Source organism: Canis lupus, chromosome 2, assembly GCF_011100685.1.
Source record: "Canis lupus familiaris isolate Mischka breed German Shepherd chromosome 2, alternate assembly UU_Cfam_GSD_1.0, whole genome shotgun sequence".
In the NCBI taxonomy this organism is placed as follows: Eukaryota; Metazoa; Chordata; class Mammalia; order Carnivora; family Canidae; genus Canis; species Canis lupus.
Window position 1 is genome coordinate 23,655,355 of NC_049223.1, and position 20,851 is coordinate 23,676,205.

General features: G+C 50.4%; 1 protein-coding gene across 1 annotated transcript; it reads right to left on the reverse strand.

The window, feature by feature from the left end:
* Positions 1–703: 703 nt before the first annotated feature.
* ECHDC3 (enoyl-CoA hydratase domain containing 3) lies at positions 704–20,104 on the reverse strand. The gene is made up of 5 exons (XM_038530138.1): positions 19,889–20,104; positions 15,687–15,808; positions 13,373–13,470; positions 7,689–7,889; positions 704–1,425 (listed from the first exon to the last, which is right to left on the reverse strand). The coding sequence occupies exons 1-5, from the start codon at positions 20,032–20,034 to the stop codon at positions 1,114–1,116; spliced, it is 879 nt and encodes a 292-aa protein (XP_038386066.1). The 5' UTR covers positions 20,035–20,104; the 3' UTR covers positions 704–1,113.
* Positions 20,105–20,851: the final 747 nt, after the last annotated feature.

Sequence of the window (20,851 nt, forward strand, 5' to 3'; positions counted from 1 at the left end):
TTCCAAGAAAACGCTCTTTTTTAAAAAAAAACAAAAAAACAAAAACAAAAAACCTTTCTAAACTCAGGCCAAGCAAAAAATTGTCAATCTCAACAGAAACCTATGGAAACACTGGGGGACATCCATTGCGGCGTGTGCGAGCCCCCGATGAGGACCACGGGGTAGAGCCACATGCTTTTCTGTTTCAGTCTTGGTACTGACCACATTTATGGCCACATTCTACTCTGAGGAAGAGAAATTGGCTTTAAGAAACAGTAAGCCCTATGGGAAAGCTCGAGGACGAGGGATTTAGAACGTGCCCTGGGCCATGCTCGACCAGAAGCCAGAGAGGAACAGGTTTCAGCCCTAATCCACGCATCTGCTCAGCTGGGGAGCTCAAGTGCCCGGGGCTGGTTTGTACAGCCTGTCCAAGGCTGAGCAGAGCTTGGAAACGGGTCCAGAGCCGGTGGTGTTTCATGGGCAGAACAGGTGTTCTCTGTCGCTCCCTCAGGTCCGGCCCAGGGTCCCGGTTTCAGGATCTTTGACAGGCTAGGACGTTCATCACAGGAACCTCGGGCCCCTGGTGTACGCCCATGCATACAGGCACACAAGGAGTTCAATGATTTTTTTTCCCCCCTCGGACAGCTTGCTGTCTGGTTGGGGAAAGAATAACATTACCAGTCCCTCTAAATCTTTTATCTTAAAAAAAAAAAATCACACCAGATTAGTCCAAGGCCATTTCTATTGAGAAATAGAATCGAGAAGATTTTCAGCGCAGAGAACATCTTGGGGAGATCTGAAACATGTGGCCGCCCCTGGGCACCTCTGGGGACACTTGTGAAGGCAGAGCTTGTGTGGTATCCCCACCGTCTCCCAGGTCAGGCGATCCCTCCCTCAAGGCCTTTGGAGGAGCGGATGGAGGACCAGGCCTCCCAGCGCAGCTAGCCAGCATTGGATTCTCCAGCTCCCCCTGCCCCCGTGGGATCACAGCTTTTCCGACGGCCCATGTGCATGGAAACCACTAGTTCTGTGGGACGCCGGCCGCCCCGAGACAGTCTCGAGGCAGCAGCAGTGTCTGGGCCTTGGAAGCTGGGGTGGCGGCTCACTCGCCCTCCCCTCCTCTGATGAGGCCACTCACTGCGACCAGATGGGCTTTCTCTTCTGGATGAAGGCCTTGATTCCCTCCTGCCCATCCTGCAGGGCCACGTTGTCCACCATGGTCTGGGAGGTGAGGTGGTAGGCCGTCCTAAGGTCCTGGGGCAGCTGCCTGTAGAAGGCGGCCTTGCCCAGAGACACCACACGACGGCTCAAGGAGGCGATCTTGCGTGCGATTCTCATGGTCTCTTCCTCCAGCTGCTCTGCTGGCACCACTTTGCTGAGCAGCCCGTGGAGCAGGGCCTCCTGGGCAGAGATGGGCTCCCCAGTGAAGAGCATTTCCAGGGCAACCTGAGGGAAGAAACGTGTGTCACTGAGGTACCCTCCTGTGAGCCCCTGCTCGCCACGCCCTGCCTTCCCTCCTACCCAGCTCATTTCCCTATAACCTCAGCCCAGTTCTCTGCTTCCTCAAGTAACATGCCATCCGTCAGGCCTGCCACACACCCAGACTCCTCCAGGACAGGGTTGGGACCTTCCAGGAGCAAGGACAGTACAAGTGCCCAGGAAGGGGCCTGAGTATCCATGCTCTCCTGCTCCTTCCCCAGAGCTGATCTCCCAGCCCCCGCCAAGCCAGGAGCTCCCCAGGCATGGGACAGGAGCCACATCTGATGGGGGTGGGGGGAGCGAAACCGTCGCACCAGCGAGCCCCAGGCCTGCCACAGACCAATGCAGTGGCTGCTTTCCAGAAGGAAATGTTCACAGATGCCACCACCTGAGCCTGATTGAGAGGGCAGCCTCCCAAAGCCAGAGGAGGAGGGGTTGAAAGGAGATGCCTTGCGGGGACCAGACGCAGGGGCCTTGCACGATGTCACTAACCAACGGGTAAGTCGCCGAGGATGCTGCCTCCCTCCTACGGCTCCTGTCGCACCCCGTGTTCCAGGCCTGCAGAACGACAGGTGCAGGTGCCCCACGCTCTGTGCTTTGCTCTATTCCATAGCCTGCGGCGGACGGTGCCTTGATTCTGTAATTCTCCCAAGCCCCACCTCTCGAGATTTAAATTCGTGATTTAAAAAGAGGGGTTCCGGGCAGCCCTGGCGGCTCAGTAGTTTAGCGCCGCCTTCAGCCCAGGGCCTGATCCTGGGGTCCCGGGATTGAGTCCCACGTCGGGCTCCCTGCATGGAGCCTGCTTCTCCCTCTGCCTGTGTCTCTGCCTCTCTCTGTGTCTCTCATGAGTAAATAAATAAAATCTTTAAAAAAATAATAAATAAAAAGAGGGGTTCCTGCTGCACGTGGAAGACGCAGGCAGGGGGGCACCCTTCTGCGGTTCCTCGGACATGCCAGGCCTGCTGTCACTCATGGTGCTTGAACCGGCCGTTCCCCGACCTGCCGTGCTCCGTCCCCAAGCGTCCTCATGACTACAGGTCTCAGCTCCCCTGTCATCCTGTCCACAAGCTCCGCCATGGCCACTCTGTTCAATCTGCAACATAAACCCCAGCACTGTCCCCCTTTCTGGCTATACCTTCATCCTTTGTGCTTCTGCCATTTAACACACTGTATATATATGTATTTTTAAGATTTACTTGAGTGAGAGAGTGAGAGTGAGCACACGCATGAGCAGGGTGAGGGGCAGAGGGGGAAGCAGACTCCCTGCTGAGTAGGGAGCCCGACACGGGGCTCGATCCCGGGACCCTGGGATCATGACCTGAGCCGAAGGCAGATGCTTAACCAACTGAGCCACCCAGGCGCCCATGAACACACTATATATTGGGCACATTTATCTTGTTTACTGTATTATCTCCTTTGCTAGAAGGTAAACTCCACCAAGTCAGAGATTTTTGTTTTTCACTGTTTTTGTGCCATCAGCACCAGAGGGGCACCTTGCATCCAGTGGGCAGCTTACTGAACACTTATCGATGAGTCATTTGAGGGAGGGAGAGCGAAAGCAGACGGTGCAGCAGAAGGGATGCTCCCGTTCTCTAGAGGCTTGGGCGAGGTGGTGACAGCTCCGGCCTGGCTCCTCTGCTTGGGCCGCTCAGCCTTGGACCCAGGCTGCCGAGTGCGGGGAGGTCCAAGGCATGGGACAGGCTGTGCTAAGCGTCCCAGTGACCAGCCCAGCTGGGGTCCCTGCCAAGAGGCTGCCTCACAGCCAGACACGCAGGTGTGTCATTGGAGTGCTCAGACGACCGCCCCCCCGCTGTCGCTCCCCCACCTCCAGTCCCCCCCAGCTGAGGCCACACACGTGGCAGAGCAGAGACCAGCCTCCTCACTGGGCCCCGTCCGCATTGCAGCTTCCTGAGCTCAACAAATCACGGTTGTTGCTTTGAGCCACTAAGTTATGGGTGGTTCGCTGGGCAGTAACAGATAATGGGACTAGCGTGAGACATAAATTGGGGAGTCCTGAACATCTAGATAGTGCTACTGGCGAGGCTTCTCAACCTTGGTGCCGTTGTGTATTTTGGGCCAGATAATATTTTGCAGTGTGGGATTGTCCAGTGCATTGTAGAATGTTTATCAGCCTCCCTGGTCTCCATCTGCCAGGTGCCAGTACTTCCACGTCCCGCCCCAACAGCGGTGACTGTCACCAAAGTCTCCAGACACTGCCGGATGTCCCCCCCGAGCCAATACTGCAGTTCTCACACCCACCAGACAGTAGCAGGGCAGGCCGGTGTGGCCCACGGGGATTTCTTGGGAGGCACCCGCGTGAATGGAGGAAAAGAAAGGCTGGAAGGTGCAGTGAAGCCTGCTTTCACCTGGGTCCCCGCTGACATGTGCTTCTCAGGCAGAGAAGCACATGTGGCCCACCAGGTGTCTTCAGTGGGGTCTTACCAGACCTTCATCAGTAGGACCTGGTTATTAGCCCTGTGTTCAATCAGGGCCTTCAAACCTGCTTTGGACTGAGGATACTATTCCTGGTCAGTAACTAACATGTGGTCTCTGGAGCTGCCCACAGGCATCACGTACCTGCTGCCCCCAATGCAAAGTCATTACATTCCCCAAACTGGATAATGCTGGGATGTAGTCCATCCCCTAACTTTGCAGAGGGGAAGCTGGGGCCCAGCATACTTGCCCCTAACTGCCAGTCCACTTGTCCCCATGATGGCACAAGTCCTCAAGCCCAGCCTTCTGACCCTTCCTTCTGTATTTTTTTTCCCTAAGATTTTATTTATTTATTCATGAGAGACACAGGCAGAGGGAGAAGCATGCTCCCTGTGGGGAGCCCAATGTGGGACTCGATCCCAGGACCCCAAGATGATGACCTGAGCCAAAGGCAGATGCTCAACTGACTGAGCCACCCAGGCGCCCCAGTTTTTGAAAGCAAGGAAGTCAAGAGAATAGGTGGCTGGCTGAGGAAGGCAAGCTTCCTTCTTGTGAAAGATGGATGCATCTGACTAGACAGGAGTAGGGAGGAAAGGGTCCCCGGGTATGGATCTCTTATTGGCTTTGAGGTACCACAGCCCTGAAAGGGGGTGACTCTATATAGCACTGGGGTCTTTGGGGGCCCTCGAGTCACATCTATGACAAGAACCAGCTGGTAGTGGCTCAGCATCTTGGCTAGAGATGCAGGAACAGCTCGGGAAGGAAGGAAACTCCCCGAGGGGCTAGCCTCGTTGCTGGGAGACACAAGGTAAGGCCCTGATTCACCCCCCCCCCCCGCCCCCAGGCCCTCTTGTAAAGTGGGGCGTTGAACTGCATGTTCTCCAAGGTGCCGAGGCTGGTGGCTGTGCAAATCTCATCAAAGTGCAGACTCTGATGTGGTGGGTCCGGGGGGCCTGGGACCCTGCATTTCTCAGGCTCTCTGGTGGCAGCAAGGCTCTAACCCTCTTTCCAGCTTGGAAGTTCCACTCTGTTCTAATTGGCCTGCGAGGAAATCGGATTCCACGGATACACAAAGTTACCGCGGGCAAAGCAGTGGAAGCAAACGTCCCCACCACAGAGAGATGATGGGCCGGGAAGGGGGGGTTCGCATCCTTCACAGGCTCCCCTGTGACACCAACTGCTTGAGGCACTGGCCCCCCGTGCCTGAACGAGGCAGGTTGTTTATAGGATGCAGCGAAGGTGCATTATTTTACTTGTGCCTGAGGAGAAAAATGCTTTCCAAATGTGGAGAACTGGGCAGCCCTGGTGGCTCAGTGGTTTAGCACCGCCTTCGGCCCAGGGTGTGATCCTGGAGACCCAGGATCAAGTCCCATGTCAGGCTCCCTGCATGGAGCCTGCTTCTCCCTCTGCCTGTGTCTCTGCCTCTTTCTGTGTCTCTCATGAATAAATAATATCTTAAAACACACACACACACACACACACACACACAAATGTGAATTGTTCCTGCCCTGCTGGGTGTGGCTTGAACACAAGGGCTGCACCCCATCCTTTCTGCCCCCAGAAAGAGCCGCAGCCCTCTAGCCCTCCGACTCCGGGGACCAGCAGAGGGCACTGGTGGCCCACACACGTGGCTGCGGCCGAGGCCCGGAGGGTAGGGCTGCCCGGCCAGGCTGTTTGCAGAAGCACCTGCTTGCTTCCCTGTGGATAAGCATGGGGGGGGGGGTGTGTGCCCACCGCCCCCCGGGGCCCTGTGGCCAGCGAGTGGGTGTGTTCATAGGGCTGCAATCAAGCAATGATGCCAGGGAGGGGTATTTGTGGTTAGGATTAGATTTTGATGAATTCTTTGTTGCCTCCAACAGGGGCCACACAGGTGAGCCCTGCAGCTCCTGCAACCTGGCGAAGGCCCTAAGTTCTGACAGACATTCCTTCCTACTGAATTCCCCTTATCGGTATGGGGATCTCAGATCATCAGTGTTGACCCCAACCCGTGTATCCGCTTCATGCCTCCATGCAGTAATGAACCCGATGGGCAAGGACATCTATTGACAGCTCTCCACTACTTTCAGACTGCTAAGTAGGATGAAACCCAGGGGATCAGATCACAAGGAGCACAGAGGAGGGAGCTGAGTTGGACGGTATTGGAGACTCTGCCCTTATTTTCCAGGCAGGCCTGGTCCTTGCCAAAACTGTCTGCAGAGGACAAAAGCTACTTTGGTTCTTGCCACGTCCTGCCCCGTCATCGGTCATGCTGGGCAGTTATGCAAGGTGGTTCTGAGCACAGGACTTCCGGGAAACCTAAGGCCTCTATTTGTCATTTTTTTCTTTTTTTTTGCCCTTTTCTCAAAAACAAATTTGAAACTCAACAAATGTGATACAATGTTTGCAATTCTAGGACTCAGCTGGAAGACTTGATTGGAATAGTTTGTGTTAAGAAAGAATGGATTCCTATTGTGACAGCAGGGCTGATACAAAGATTTAAATACCTTACTTGTGGAACCTTCCAGAATATCAGGCATTAAAGAAAATGAACAGCTGCACATAGGGTAACCAGGACAACTGCCTTATACTATGCGAGAGAGATTTTGTTTGCACAATTGTAAGGTAGTTTATTAATGAGCTCTGGCAATTACTTGAAATGCTCCTCAACTTTAGGTACTGGCACAAAGCCTGGGTTTAGGAAGCATTTACTGAATTACCGTATATACAGTTAAGGTGAACGTGTATCCTGACAGGATAAAACCCCCTTAGTCTGCAAACCTTGGAGCAAGCAATTGTCTGGCAGCTCACCTCTGCCCACTGTCAGCCAGTGTGCCTGAGACTCACAGGCCTCTGTCTCCAGACCTTCCTCACAAATACACATTTCTGCAAACACTAACAAGAAGGCACCGGAAAAGAAAGGAGTGCTTCCCTAAACTTCTTGATCCTGCAGCCGGATTTCCCTTGGGTCTCATTTCTTTTGTGCCTCAGGTACATGGGCAACTGCTAATTTTTATAGTTGATGCTAAAATGGATAATAAACTCTAGAAAGCAGTTTAGATCCCCCACATGCAATGGTACACAGCTTTGTTCCCCTTCCCTTTTTGAAAACACATTTCCAGTTGAGAATGAGGACTTTTTTTCTTCTAGAACAAGGAAACTCCTAGTTTATACTTAAGAGATGTTTAGTAAATATTATTTTATGATGTAACAGGAAGGAAGAAAGTTTGGTGAAGAAATGGACTTCACTGTGGTTGGTGACAACAAAATACCTTTTGTAATATGGCTCCTTCTGGGGCAGATCCTATAAACAAAGCACAGGCTGGTCCTGCTCCTAAAATGTAACCACTGTACACCTGGCGCACTCAGTGTATCAGCTCTTTACAATCCTCTCTGGAACAAGACAGGTTGCTGGCAAACAATAAGCCAGTGACACGAGTGTCCTGGCCTCTTGATACGGGCACAGGTCACCATGCTATTGTATCTCGTGGGGCCACCTGATGGTACAATCAAACTGAGTTTCAACTGTCTTGCCAGTAAGATTACAAGAACGTGTGCCTTTATGAAAACAAAACAAGTAGGAGACCTAACTAGTTGTACTGAGGGAGAGGCAAGAGGGAAATGCGGGGAGTGACAGACAATCCCACGGTAGAAGCTTCGGAGGAGCAGGCACCTGGCCCTTCCCGCCCCCCACACATGAGAAGGGCCATGGTGGCACATCCAGCCAACTACGCCTCAGGCAGGATGTCCTGATTCGAACAGTGCTTGTAACAAGCAAATTCTGGAACCCGTCATCCCGTGCACAACTGGAGTTCAATTACCTTTCTCGGTACCGCTCTCCCCAAGGCCACCCCAGGCGTGGAGCAGAAGAGCCCGATGTTCACACCCGGAGTGGCAAAAGAGGACTTGTCGCTTGCCACGGCAATGTCACAGCTGGCGACCAGCTGACAGCCGGCAGCGGTGGCCAAGCCGTTCACCATGGCGATGATGGGGACCGGGTGGTTCTGGATCAGCATCATGACCTGGAGGGGCAAGCACACCACTTCGTTTCCATCCAAGAGTGAAAGGTGACATCAACACGTATCATTTATGTGACTTCACCCTTACGCTGCGCATCACTGTATCAGATTCTTGAAAAAAGGTGAAAGGAGGCCTAAGGAGAACTGACTGGGCATTAAATAGCAACTGTGAGCCAGACTGGACTGTTGGGTCTTCCTGAGACCCACGGCAGGAGGGAAGCCTCCGTTACACCCAGGACATGAAAGCTCAGGGTGGGGAAGTAACTCGCCCAGGTGGCGGGATCCGCAAGCAGAGGCGGAGGGGTGTGAACCTGCATCTGGCTGACTGCATAGCCCCGGTCCTTCCAGGCTGGCAGGACCTCTGTGAGGCCACGGTCCCCTGGTCCCCTCTGCCTGCTTCCCCAGCAGCCCCACCGAAGCACAGAGCTGCCTGTGATCTCTGGGGGCCTGTGCCTGCTGGGAGTCTGAAACCAGTATTTGGCACTTCCTTGAAAAACGAAGGTGGAAAAGGAGCTGGATGGCCATGAACACTCTCCCAAGTCTATTACAACGGTGGAGGCCACCCTGCTGTCATCAGAATAAATACAATCCCCAAAACAGCTTGAAAGCTCGCTCATAGGACCCCTACCTGCCCCCACCCCATTAAATCTCCAGAACCTTAACTTACTTTTGCAGCTTAGGAAATAACTTGGTTTATTTCTCCATTTTTTCATGCTGCTCTAAACAGATTGTGTTGCTATGGTAACTTCTATGTAGAAAGAGTTGAACTTTGCACCCTGGTAGGGAAGGAGGGCAGGTGGCAAGGAACTCCTACATCTGGGCTTGTTTCCCATAGTGGCAACTCCGAAAAACATGGCCTTCATTGATTTGAAGATTTTGCCCAAGGAACTCAGCCTTTTGCATCCATAAATATTTTATATTTGTCGGTTTTATTATAAAATAATTAATTATATATTGAGGGATCCGATATCCTATTCTATAGTAGTGGTTCTAGACTTTCTTTAGGGGAGTCACCTGTGAGAATCTAATAAATGTTCATAATCCTCTCGGAAGAATACATATAAATATACCCACACCCCAAACGGCTCCTGGATTTAGGGGGGGTTAAGTACTCTAGGTGAGGGTGAGGTGAGCTAATTCTCAGTGACCTGCAACAGCAAGGAGAAAAACGCTCAGGAACTTCTAACGTCTTGCAGCAAAGAAAGATTTTTTTGGCTGAGTGTCATCTGTCACCTAATGAGCTGGTTCCTTATGAAAAGTCATTTGGCCGTGATTAGCATTGAACAGTCTGTGTCTCCCGTGCGCCATCTATGTACAAAGCACTAGGATTCTATATAATGTGGCGAGAAAATACTTAGAGTAGCTTCCAACAATATTAAAAATATTCATATGTTTCATCTAGGGATTACTTTTTTTTTTTTTTTTAAGATTTATTCATGAGAGACACAGAGAGAAAGAGGCAGAGACACAGAGAGAGGGAGAAACAGGCTCCATGCAGGGAGCCCAATGTGGGACTCGATCCCGGGTCTCCAGGATCACGTCCTGGGCTGAAGGCAGGCGCTAAACCACTGAGCCACCCAGGGATCCCCTCTAGGGATTACTTCTAAAGAATAATCCTGAGATAGGGTAAAAAGCTGTCTGGTCAAAAAATTATTTTATAATAGTGAAAAACTAATAAGTAATGTAAATACATAAAAATAAATTATGAAAAATGGTTATGTAAACTAACTGTCCATTTAATGGAATGGTGTGTTCTCACTATGAGATTTTCCACAAGACATATCAGTGCGGTGTGGTGGTGGTCTGGGCCTTGTGTAGTGGGCTGGGGCCAGGCTCCTGGGGTCTGATGCCCAGTCTGCCACTTACCCACTGCCTAACCCTCACTCTTCACATCTGGGTATAATAATGGGCATGATAATAGTACCAACCATATAGGACATGAGAATTATATATGTCTAAGGTATTCAAAACATTACCTGGCATGTGGTAAGCATTCAGTGTTATAATCCTGTTATACAATTATACAGTATAATTGAATTGCATCTACGTATGATTATTCAGACAAATAGGTCCATATGGGACAAGATTTGAAAGAAATATACTAAATATTAGCATTCTCTCTGGATGGTATGATGATAGTCTAGTGCCAGCAGTTTATTTTCCTTCCTTCTGTTTTTCTAGATTTTCAGTTTTCCATAATAGGTGCCTATTATTTGTATAATTAAAATGTATTTTAAGTAACCTTTTTTTTTTTTTTTTTTTTTTTTAGTAGGCTCCACACCCAACATAGAGCTTGCACCCATGATCCTGAGATCAAGAGTCACATGCTCTACTGACTGAGCCAGCCAGGCACCCTAGCACGTATCTTATTTTTAAATATTTTTTAAAAGATTGTTTGTTTGTTTGTTTATTTATTTATAGAACAAGCAGGGGGAGAGGGAGAGAGAGAAGCAGACTTCCCACTGAGCAGGGAGCCCGATGCGAGGCTTGATCCTGGGACTCTGGGATCATGACCTGAGCTGAAGGGAGATACTTAACTGAGTCACCCAGGTGTCCCTGTTTTGTTTGTTTGTTTGTTTGTTTTTTAAGATTTAAAAATTTATTTGAGACCTCAGGGAGCCCGATGCAGGGTTTGATCCTGGGACTCTGGGATCATGACCTGAGCTGAAGGGAGATGCTTAACTGACTGAGTCACCCAGGTGCCCCTGTTTTTTTTGTTTTGTTTTATTTTAAGGATTTAAAAAAAATTGAGACAGGGAGAATGCATGCGCACACCACTGGGGGTGAGGGAGAGAGAATCTTCAGCAGACTCCCCACAGAGTGAGGAGCCTTATGTGGTGCTTGACCCCTCAACCCTGAGATCATGACCCCAGCAGAAAGCAAGAGTCGGACACCCAACCAACCACGCCACCCCCAAAATGTATTTTAAATAAAGTTAGAAAGCAATTCAGGAAAGACAAGGGCAAGCTAGATAATAAATCAGCAGGGGCAATCAGTCCTTTGGTAGTTAAGAAGTCATTATCCGTCCTAGTTTACCTTCTTGAACTAAATATTTTTCCAGGACTCTGCCTGCTTCAAAACGTGACATAAACCTTAGCCTCACTCAACAGCATTATCGAGAGCTCTGTGAGAGGCCTTGTCCCATGGCCATTTCAGTGGTGGGGGTGAGGAGAAAGAGAAGAGTCTCTTTCTGGACTGGGGTTTCCACCCTCAAACTTCAACAGGACAAAAGAAGAGACACCAAGGGTAGGTCTCCAGTGAAATCTGTCAAATCAGCTCCACAAAGGGTTACTTTTGCTCTCCCATAGCCAAGTCTTTCTTCTCATTCTCAATTTACCCTATTCCTGATCTGTAAATAATTAACTAGCAGGTGGTACTCATGGTCTGTAAGGAATCTGCTACAGTTTAGATGCTAAGCCAATTCGTGATTCTCTGTTTTCCTCTCTAAAGTCAAATTTTCTCATGCGTGAACCCAACAGTGAAATATCTAGCTCATTCTGTGCCAGTCTGTCTGTTGATTACATTTGGAAATTGAAATCTTGCACAAGTTAATGATGTTCATTTTTATCCAGGACAATGTGATTTCCTTAGAAAAAGCATTAAGGAAATAAATACACTTTCACTCCTACCTCCCTGTGTTGGGACAAGGTCCTGTTTATGCACTGTCTTTTTCAGGGAGCCTGAGGCATCCATGGGTTGCAAGTTTCCATGAAATCTGGCCTTTATCCTCTGAAGAAGCTCTGGCTCCCCTGTAGCCCTTTTGCTAACCTGTTTAGACCTCGGTTCATGAAGACACCACAGCACAGTGATAAAAGCAGGCTCTTTAGGGAGGATGGAAGGGCTCTAGTGGTTCTCTTCGATAATTTTCTGTTTTAGCCAAACATACTGGATATTTGTAGGAAAAAAACCTTTCAAAGTGCCATGCCATGGCAGATGCAAGAGCAGAATGTTACATAAACATCATTAACGTGAAACAAAAGACCTAAGCCTCAGCTCTTGCTTGCTTCTGCCTCTCATGAAGCCTCAAGTCGATTGCTTTTCTGGCTTGTCCCTCCATGAGATGAGAAAACTATACTTGGATCTCCTTATGGCATTTTAGCAGGGCAAGGGAAACAAACAGTGGTCAGGAGGGTGTCTTAGTCACCTTCCCGTCAGCCTCTCTGGTGCTTCCCTCCCTCTAGTCTATGTAGAAGGTATCATTCAATATTGTTGAATCATGAATGGCTAAATAAATGAGCAAGTCAATGAATGAATGAAAAGTTAGGTTTAAGTTTTCAGGTATGAAACTATTTTATGTCTTTTTTTTTTTTTAAGATTTATTTATTTATTTGAGAGAGAGAGAGAGCACACAAGTGGGAGGTGTTGAGGGAGGAGAGAGAGAATCTCAAGCCAACCTCCACCTCCATGTTCTGCATGGAGCCCGACATAGGGCTCGACCCTGAGATCATGACCTAAGCCGAAACCAAGAGTTGGACACTCAACCGACTGCACCACCGAGGTGGCCCTGAAACTGTTTTATGTCTTGCTTCTCACCTACATTTCCAGTTTGGCAGGAAACCTGTTTTCCTGTCTTTTTCCGAGTGCCTTGCAAGTATGATGCATACAGTAGTGCTCAATAAAGAGTTATGAAATGAGCGATAGTTGTATTCTATCTTGGGCAGCCTGGGTGGCTCAGGAGTTGAGTGTCTGCCTTCAGCCCAGGGTGTGATCCTAGAGACCCACAATCGAGTCCCACGTCGGGCTCCCTGCAGGGAGCCTGCTTCTCCCTCTGCCTGTGTCCCGACCTCTCTCTCTGTGTCTCTCATGAATAAATAAATAATTTTTTTAAATAAAATAAAGTTGTATTCTATCTTTAATTTTTGATTATCCAGGGGGTGACTTAGTATATTTATAATCATCACACACTTTTTGTTCCTCTTCCTCCTCTCTGCTGGCGATGTCTCTCCTTCACATATAGTTAAAGAGCCAGACAGTAAGAAGTAAACGTGAAGGGGTTAGTTTTCCCACCTGGAGGTGGTGATTACAAAGGCTGGCTGGGAGAACGGTTTGGAAAGAATCTTTAAGATCATTATTGTTATTCCATTCACAAATATTCTATCGCATTAACAGAGTTGTGTTAGTTTAAAATTAAAAAAAAAACTATACTAATTTTTTTTTAAAAAACTATACTAATTTTAGGTTCTTCCCCTCTAAAGATATATGTTCCCACCCTTTACCTCTTAAGACACAGCTACCAAGACACACCCCCTGATCCTGGAGGTGGCAACAATTAGCACCTCTTTTGTGTATAACAAGATCAATCACAAACCATGATCATTTCTTAAAAATCAAAATCAAATGGTGGCTTGAGTGAAGGATGCACCAATGACCAGTCTGCAGTGACTAGGTGCATAGATAAGACTTTATCTGTAAATAGGAAGCCTAAATCAGTATTTTACGTAGCTATCATTTTTGGGCTTGCAATGTCGACCCTCATCCTGGCTTACCTCAGAACAGGTCTGAAATACTTCGGCATGATAATCTGGGCTTCGCTCATCCGTCAGTTCCTTTAAATCGTGCCCAGAAGAAAATACAGGTCCTTCAGCTGCAAATGTTTCCAGTTGAGAAAAGAAAAAAGAAATGTAAATGGCTAGAGCCTCAATGTTCACTTATTCAGCGAGCAATCGTATTGGTGCTGTGGACACTTAGAGAAAGTTCATGGCTCAATTTTGAGAAGAATTAATTCCATTTAGCTTGAAAAGGGACGAGCAGTATTTTGTGGTGACAAAATAAGGTGAGGCATCTGTTCTCAAAGGTCTTTGGTGGAACCAGCGAGAACATGTAATCCCAACAAGGAGAAGGCTCTGTACTCCGTACAAAGGTACTCTTTGCAGAGTTATCCCTCTGGTTTCACACTTTTGTTTCTGGACGTGGTCTGGCCTGAGTGTGTAAACTCATGTGGGCCCATTGAGTCCACTGTGCCTCCCACAGTGTCCCTGTCCTTTGGTCCACAGATAACAGCCACCCACACAGGCTGGAATCAGGAAGGTCAGAGTATGAATAGAACCCCTTATTTTTACGAGGGATCTGAGGACGTGCTTTTACTGTTACTGTTGTTATTAACAACAACAACCAGACGTAATTGCACTGATCAGCTGGTAACACTCCCTCTCATTTTCCTTTTGCTGTGGCTGTTGGGACAGACCATATTAATCCCTGTAAACAAGTGAGAAAATCATGTGGTTCAGAGTTCGCTGCCTTACTGTATCCAGGTTACACCCCATATGGACAATATTTGTTCTATTTCTTTTCCCTTCGCCATATAAAAAGTTGAAAATTTGGGGGCACCAGGGTGGCTCAGTTGGTTAGGCGTCTGACTCTTGATTTCAGCTCAGGTCACGATCTCGGGTTATGAGATCGAGCCCCACATCGGGCTCCATGATAAGCATGGCATCTGCTTGAGATTCTAGCTCTCTCTGCCCCTCCCCCTGCTTGTGCTCATGTATGCATGCATGCTTTCTCACAAAAAAATAAAATAAAATAAAATGGGGTAGTCCCGGTGGCTCAGCAGTCTAGCGACTGCTTTCAGCCCAGGGCGTGATCCTGGAGTCCCGGGATCGAGTCCCATGTCAGGCTCCCTGCATGGAGCCTGCTTCTCCCTCTGCCTGTGTCTCTGCCTCTCTCTGTGTGTCTCTCATGAATAAATAAATAAAATCTTTAAAAAATAATAGTAAAATTAAAAAAAATTTTAAGTTGAAAATTTATATTCAACCACAGACAAGAAGGTAACATTCTGAGTATCTGCCTCCAGAACACCAATTGTTAATTAAAAAAAAAAAAAAATGTGGGTATCCCTGGTGGTGCAGTGGTTTAGCACTGCCTGCAGCCCGAGGGGTCATCCTGGAGACCTGGGATCGAGTCCCATGTCGGGCTCCCTGCATGGAGCCTGCTTCTCCTTCTGCCTGTGTCTCTGCCTCTCTCTCTCTCTCTCTCTGTGTCTCTATGAATAAAATTAAAAAATAAAAATAAAAAATAAAAAACTGCATCATAGGACATCATCTGTTTTATTTTTGTGGTGGTTTTAAAATGCTGGCACTGTTATTATTTATACCATTGTCATCATCACCAGATGATTTGGTAAAAATTCTTACTGGAAAAAGGGCAAGGAAAGAAATGAGCAAAATATAGCATGCTGTCTGGCACCATTGAAGAAGACCACAGATCTCAGTTGAAAGCTTAGTAAGAACACAAACCAACTGGGGGCACCTGGAGGTCTCAGTGGTTGAGCGTCTGCCTCCGGCTCAGGGCTTGCTCCCGGGGTTCTGGGATCGAGTGCAGGACTGGGATCCCCGCAGGGAGCCTGCTTCTCCCTCTGCCTGTGTCTCTGCCTCTCTCTGTGTGTCTCTCATGAATAAATAAATAAATCTTAGAAAAAAACAAAAACCAACAAACCGATCAAGTGCCCCAGCAGCCTGTCCTAGCCAACTAGGTAGTCTACCAGAAACCTTTGTGATTAAACCCATCTTATCAGGCCCATGAAGAAATCAGTTCTCTGATTCTGCTAAGAAGGCCAGCACGGCCAAGGGTGGCAAGGTTTCGTATCTGACACATCCGACAAAAAGAAAAAGACCTATTCTCACTGCACGGTAATCTTATAATTTCCACAGTGAACTACACAGGAGTTTTTCAAAAGGTTCTTGTAAAGGAGTTTCGAAAAACACTTCTCCCGTTAAGTATGGGAATGCCTCAGCTAACCAAAGAATTTTGGGAACCCCCTTCCAGGTCCTGCAAGAACACTGAGGATGGACATCAGATGAATACCTGAAATGATAATGACTCTGAGATCTTTGCTTTCAGATTCGTGAAGAAGGTCAGTCTGGAGAGACTTCAGCATTGCTAATGACAGCGCATTCCTCTTCTTGGGATCACTTAGGACAATGTTCCTGGGAAGAACATGTTATAATTACTCGGTTGGGCGCGAGTCAAAATAAGTGAGGACCCTCGTTAATTCCTGGGGCCTATTTTTAAAACACCAGAAAAGAGAATTACAGGTGCTCAGAGGCAATTCAGAGGGCCTGCCAACTATCTGGAGCTACAGCTGAGTCAAAACAAGGAGACTAGGGATCCCTGGGTGGCGCAGCGGTTTAGCGCCTGCCTTTGGCCCAGGGCGCGATCCTGGAGACCCGGGATCGAATCCCACGTCGGGCTCCCCATGCATGGAGCCTGCTTCTCCCTCTGCCTGTGTCTCTGCCTCTCTCTGTCTCTCTCTCTCACTGTGTGCCTATCATAAATAAAAAAAAAATTAAAAAAAAAAAAAAACAAGGAGACTATCTGAAAGGTGGGCTGGGTTTCCTCCCTCTTTCCCTGATTTTCTCTTTCTCCATGTTTGCTGTCAATGACTGCCAGTTCCCCAGAAAGGGCAGGTGACAGCCCCCAATCACCACACCCGGACTGAGGGGTGGGGAGGTTTGTAAGACAGGGTCGTCCAGAGCCAGAGGAAGCTACCACGTTGTGGCTCCTTTCCACTTCTTTCTGCTGCTCTTCAAAAGAATAAGGCTAGGGAAGGAGGTGAGGATGAAAACATGCCCCAAATCTCCTCCCATGCACCCCACAGAGGAGGCAGCGCAGTTACAGCCACCAATACGTCTTATATAGACACCAATATGTCTTATATAGACAACATTTTTCCGTTTTTGGTTTTTGTAGTGGCATCTTGAAATTCTGCAGAATAATTCATGCAGAGAACAGGCTGCGTGTGAAGAACAGAGGGACAGAAGCGTAGAGCAAGAGGGCCCTTCTGGACATGTCATCCAACAAAGCTGCCGTGCAAAGGTTTTAAGGTATCCCACACGCTCATGAAAATAACCGGTATTGTCACCTGGCTGCCTGTACACAGAAATGTCTTATTTGTGCTAGTATGTGGAATGGGCGGGGAGCCAAACACCAGACTATTGTTCTATAGGTTATCTGCTTCCCCTGGGTCTCCATCTACATGCTTTCGGCCTTTCTCATTCTTCATTTTGAATCTGACATTCCTACTGCTACGTGTTGGCCCGGATCATCCTTAGGTAGCCTTCTGCGCCACTGGTTTCTGGAAAACCACTTTGGTGACTGACTTTATTTCAGCGCTGTAAGAATAACCATTTTCTTTGGAACATCATTCCGGCTTTGCTGCCATCTTCAGGTGGCTATGACAGTCATCGTTTTGTTTCTCATAAACCTGTTTCCTCCTAAGTGCCAGAATGACTTGTAGCTAGCTGATAGGCTATGAAACCCACATTTTGGGGGTGCGGTAAGAGAAGTGCTGATGAACCTTCCAGAAAGATAACGAGTGTGCTTTCTGTGGCAAACCCAAGAGCTGCCATCCCATCAGTGACATATGCTTAAATTAAATTCTAAGGCCTCAGGTGAAATTGTGTAAAAAAGATGCCAGTGCCCAAATGCCCTTGCTGCACGGCGGTGTCTGTTCACATGTGGCCCATTAATCCTGCTTTGGCTCTCGCATTCCACACCCTGACAGTGCTCTAAATTGCGAAGTTCCCTTCTCAACCCAGTGCAGCCAGCCTTCATTCCCTGCTACTCCACTTCAACTGTCCTCGCCGAGAATCTCCCAACTGCCAGAACCAAATCCAATGGCCATTTGGATCATGCTCTCCTTCTGTCTGCTTGTCCTTCTCTAGTTCTTCAAGGGGCTCCTCACCTTCTGCTCACCCCTAAATGATCCTCATAGCTCCCTACTGCGCTCCACTTGTTCCATACTCTTCCAAGGCAACGTCACCCCAACTCCCAAAGCTGCCCCCCCCTTCTCTTTATCTTAATGCTACCACTCAGTTGCTCAAGCCAGAAATTGAAAGCTATCTTAGACTGCTATTTCTTCCCTGGTCAAGTGGCCATCAAACCTGGCTGGTGATACCTCCTAAAGATCTTACCAGTCTGAAGCCCCTCAATGGCTGTCTTGGGCCAAAACATGGGATGCCTTGCACCTATAGCTACAGCAATGTCACCACTTGAAAGAGGGAAATCACTAAGAGTGAGGTCACCACCAGAGCATGTGATAAAAGGTGCAATGTTTCTGTTTGCAAGGCAAGAGATGGACCCTGGGGATGCCCCCCTGGAGCCCAACACATCATTGTAAACCACCAGAAGGTCCCTGAGATGAGGAACTGTCATGCTCACACACAGAGGAGACACTCAATAGACACCTGCTGACCAAATTAATGACCCCAAATAGCATTTTGATTTCTCACAGCCAATTCCACTAGTTCATCACTAAATTTTCACCTCATCTAGTTTTTTTTGCCACTTCTTTTAAATCTCATTGGTGAGTACACTGAGCTGTATCACGGAGTGGAAACCATTTTGGAGGCAGACCGATCTTCTCCTGCCTCCTGGCTTTCTTTCCTACCGGCTGTGTGGCCTTCAGCCGGCTGCCATGGCTCTGAACTTGCTTCCTCACTGTGGGATGGGGACAATGTCCCCTACCTCGCGGGCTTTGGAAGGGTTAGGGGTAGCGACTGGACAGTGACAGCACAGTACCCAATTCCTGGCTGCTCTTCACTCCATACCAGCATTATTGCTGAGAGGAACAGAGGGATGCCAACTCTTCGAAAAGAGTCGTTCAAGCTCACCTACTTAACGCCTAACATACGACTGATTTAGTGATGGACTTGGAGGTTCCTACGTACTGATTGCGAGCGTTTATGATGGATGGATTCTTCCCATGGTCTCCCTCTCTGATTCATGTTTAGACCCAGAGAACTCAACCAGACCTTCTTTGTTTGATCAACTGGCTGCCAGGCCAGAAGTCAGAGTTCTGACCAGATGGAACCAGATTTGCAGATGCAGAACTGCCCTTGAAAATGGGAAGAAGGACCCCTACCTGGGCCCTGCACTTTCGAGGACGCTGCTCTGGCCCTCTTCCAGCTGTGCGCTGCCAGGTGAGCAAGGAGTCCACTTGAATAGTATGATGTGCCCACCTGGAAATCACCACCCCCTTCTAAACCCTGTTGCAGTTACCTGAGACTCTGAAATTCTCTGGCTTTGCAGGGGGCATCTTTAAGCCCATGGGGTGGCCAAGAGCAATTGTTTCTAGGTGGGGAGGGGATAGAGAGAACATAGGCATGCTGGATGGGGTGTCTGCAGACCTGTGTGCTAAGTCCCTGGCAAAGCAGCAGGAAGGAAGGGTGGTGAGGCGAGAAGGGGTGAGCATAGGGTGAGAAGAAAAGAAAAAAGTTGCAGGCCAGGAGCTGGCTCTTCACTGCTTTGGGGGAACTCCTAGGAGCCTCAGGATTATAAATTCAAACATGCTCTTCCAGGTCTTGGGAAGGTACACTTGGCAGGATAAGAAAAGAAAACATAATAGCTGTTGGTTTGATTCGTAACTTTTAAATACTTAGCATTCTAGGTAGGACTGTCTTTGCACCCTGGCCCTGGCCCGGCAACAACAGGGTGAGGCCCGCATGGGGCTAGGGGTCCTTCAGCCTTTGCTACCTCGTCTTGCAATTCGAGTTTGTGCACTGGGCTTTTTTGTTTGTTTTTTGATTTAAGGGTTTTAGGCTTGTTGCGCCAAAGGGCAGAGCTCAGTACAATGTGTCCTTCATCCTGCATGTTGACCTGCGCCGACTCGGGCACTTCTGGGGGAGGGCCAAGGAGCAGCTCGGCTGAGGACCTGGCCTGGCAACCGGGCCCACAGGCGGGAGGCCCAGAGCCCTCCTCGGAGGCCGCGGGGAGGCGCCTGCCCGGCCGCCCAGGCTGAGCGCACGACGGCTGCTCCGCGGCCTGGGGCTCCCGGGGCGGCGCTGCGCCTTCGGACGCGTCGCACTCGAGAGCCTCCGTGTCCTGCAGGGGCCGGAATGCGGCAGGCAACCCCGGGCCGCGGGCGGGATGCGGCCGGGACCGACAAGCGGGTCCGCGAGGGCGGAGAGGAGCCCTGGCCGGGCCCCCGCCGGCCTCCGCCCGGGTCCCCCCCCACCCCCCGGGAGCTGCCCCGCTCGGCCCAGGGCGCCCGCGGCCCCGCCGCTGACCTGATGCCGTCCCGCTGCCGTGCGCTGGTGGGTCGCGCCCCGGGCTCCGACCTGCTGCAGACGCCCGCCGACAGCGGCGCCCCCCGGCCGCGCCAGCGCCAGCCCGGCCCCCTCGTCGCGAAGGCCCGCAAGCCGGCGGCGGCCATGGCAGCCCGGGACCTGCTCCGGAGGCCCGGCCGCCCCCAGGGCCGCTGCTGCCCGCCGCTGCCCCGCGCCGCCCGCAGGACCGCCAAGCCCCGCCCGGCCTCGCTCCGTCCGCTCCAGGCGTCCCGCGGGCCGGAGCCACGCCCCCGCGCCGCCACGCCCCCCGCGCCGCCACGCCCCCGCGCCGCCACGCCCCCGCGCCGCCACGCCCCCGCGCCGCCACGCCCCCGCGCCGCCACGCCCCCGCGCCGCCACGCCCCCGCGCCGCCACGCCCCCGCGCCGCCACGCCCCCGCGCCGCCACGCCCCCGCGCCGCCACGCCCCCGCGCCGCCACGCCCCCGCGCCGCCACGCCCCTCCGCGCCGCCACGCCCCTCCGCGTCGCCACGCCCCCTCGAGCCGCCACGCCCCTCCGCGTCGCCACGCCCCTCCGCGCCGCCACGCCCCCTCGAGCCGCCCCGCCCCCGTGGAGCCGAGGGGTGGGCCTGGGCTGCGGCGCGGAGAGTGTTTGCCCTGGCAAGGCCAGATAAAGAGCTCGGGGGAGGCCCGTTCCTTTCCGCCCCAACCCCAGGTGGTGGTTTGCCTAAGATTAGGAAGGGAGTGTCACAGGCGCTGACTGGTTCGTGAGCTACTTCGTGAGCTACGTCACTGCACCCCAGCCCCAGCAGACCCCTCTGGCCTTGCAGACCATCACAGGTCACAACCTGCGGTGTATCCCACACAGGCGTTGACTTTTGTTCTTGTTCTTTTTTTTTTTTTAAGGATTTTATTTATTTATTCATGAGAGACACAGAGAGAGGCAGGCTCCCTGCGGGGAGCT

What these genes read in the sequence shown, in the direction of transcription:
- ECHDC3 (XM_038530138.1), bottom strand. Translation starts at nt 20,034, where the DNA reads ATGGCCGCCGCCGGCTTGCGGGCCTTCGCGACGAGGGGGCCGGGCTGG. An exon ending in CAGAGTCATTATCATTTCAG is followed by an intron (nt 13,471 to 15,686) that starts GTATTCATCTGA and finishes AAACATTTGCAG; the next exon opens with CTGAAGGACCTGTATTTTCT. An exon ending in GGAGAGCGGTACCGAGAAAG is followed by an intron (nt 1,426 to 7,688) that starts GTAATTGAACTC and finishes TTCTTCCCTCAG; the next exon opens with GTTGCCCTGGAAATGCTCTT.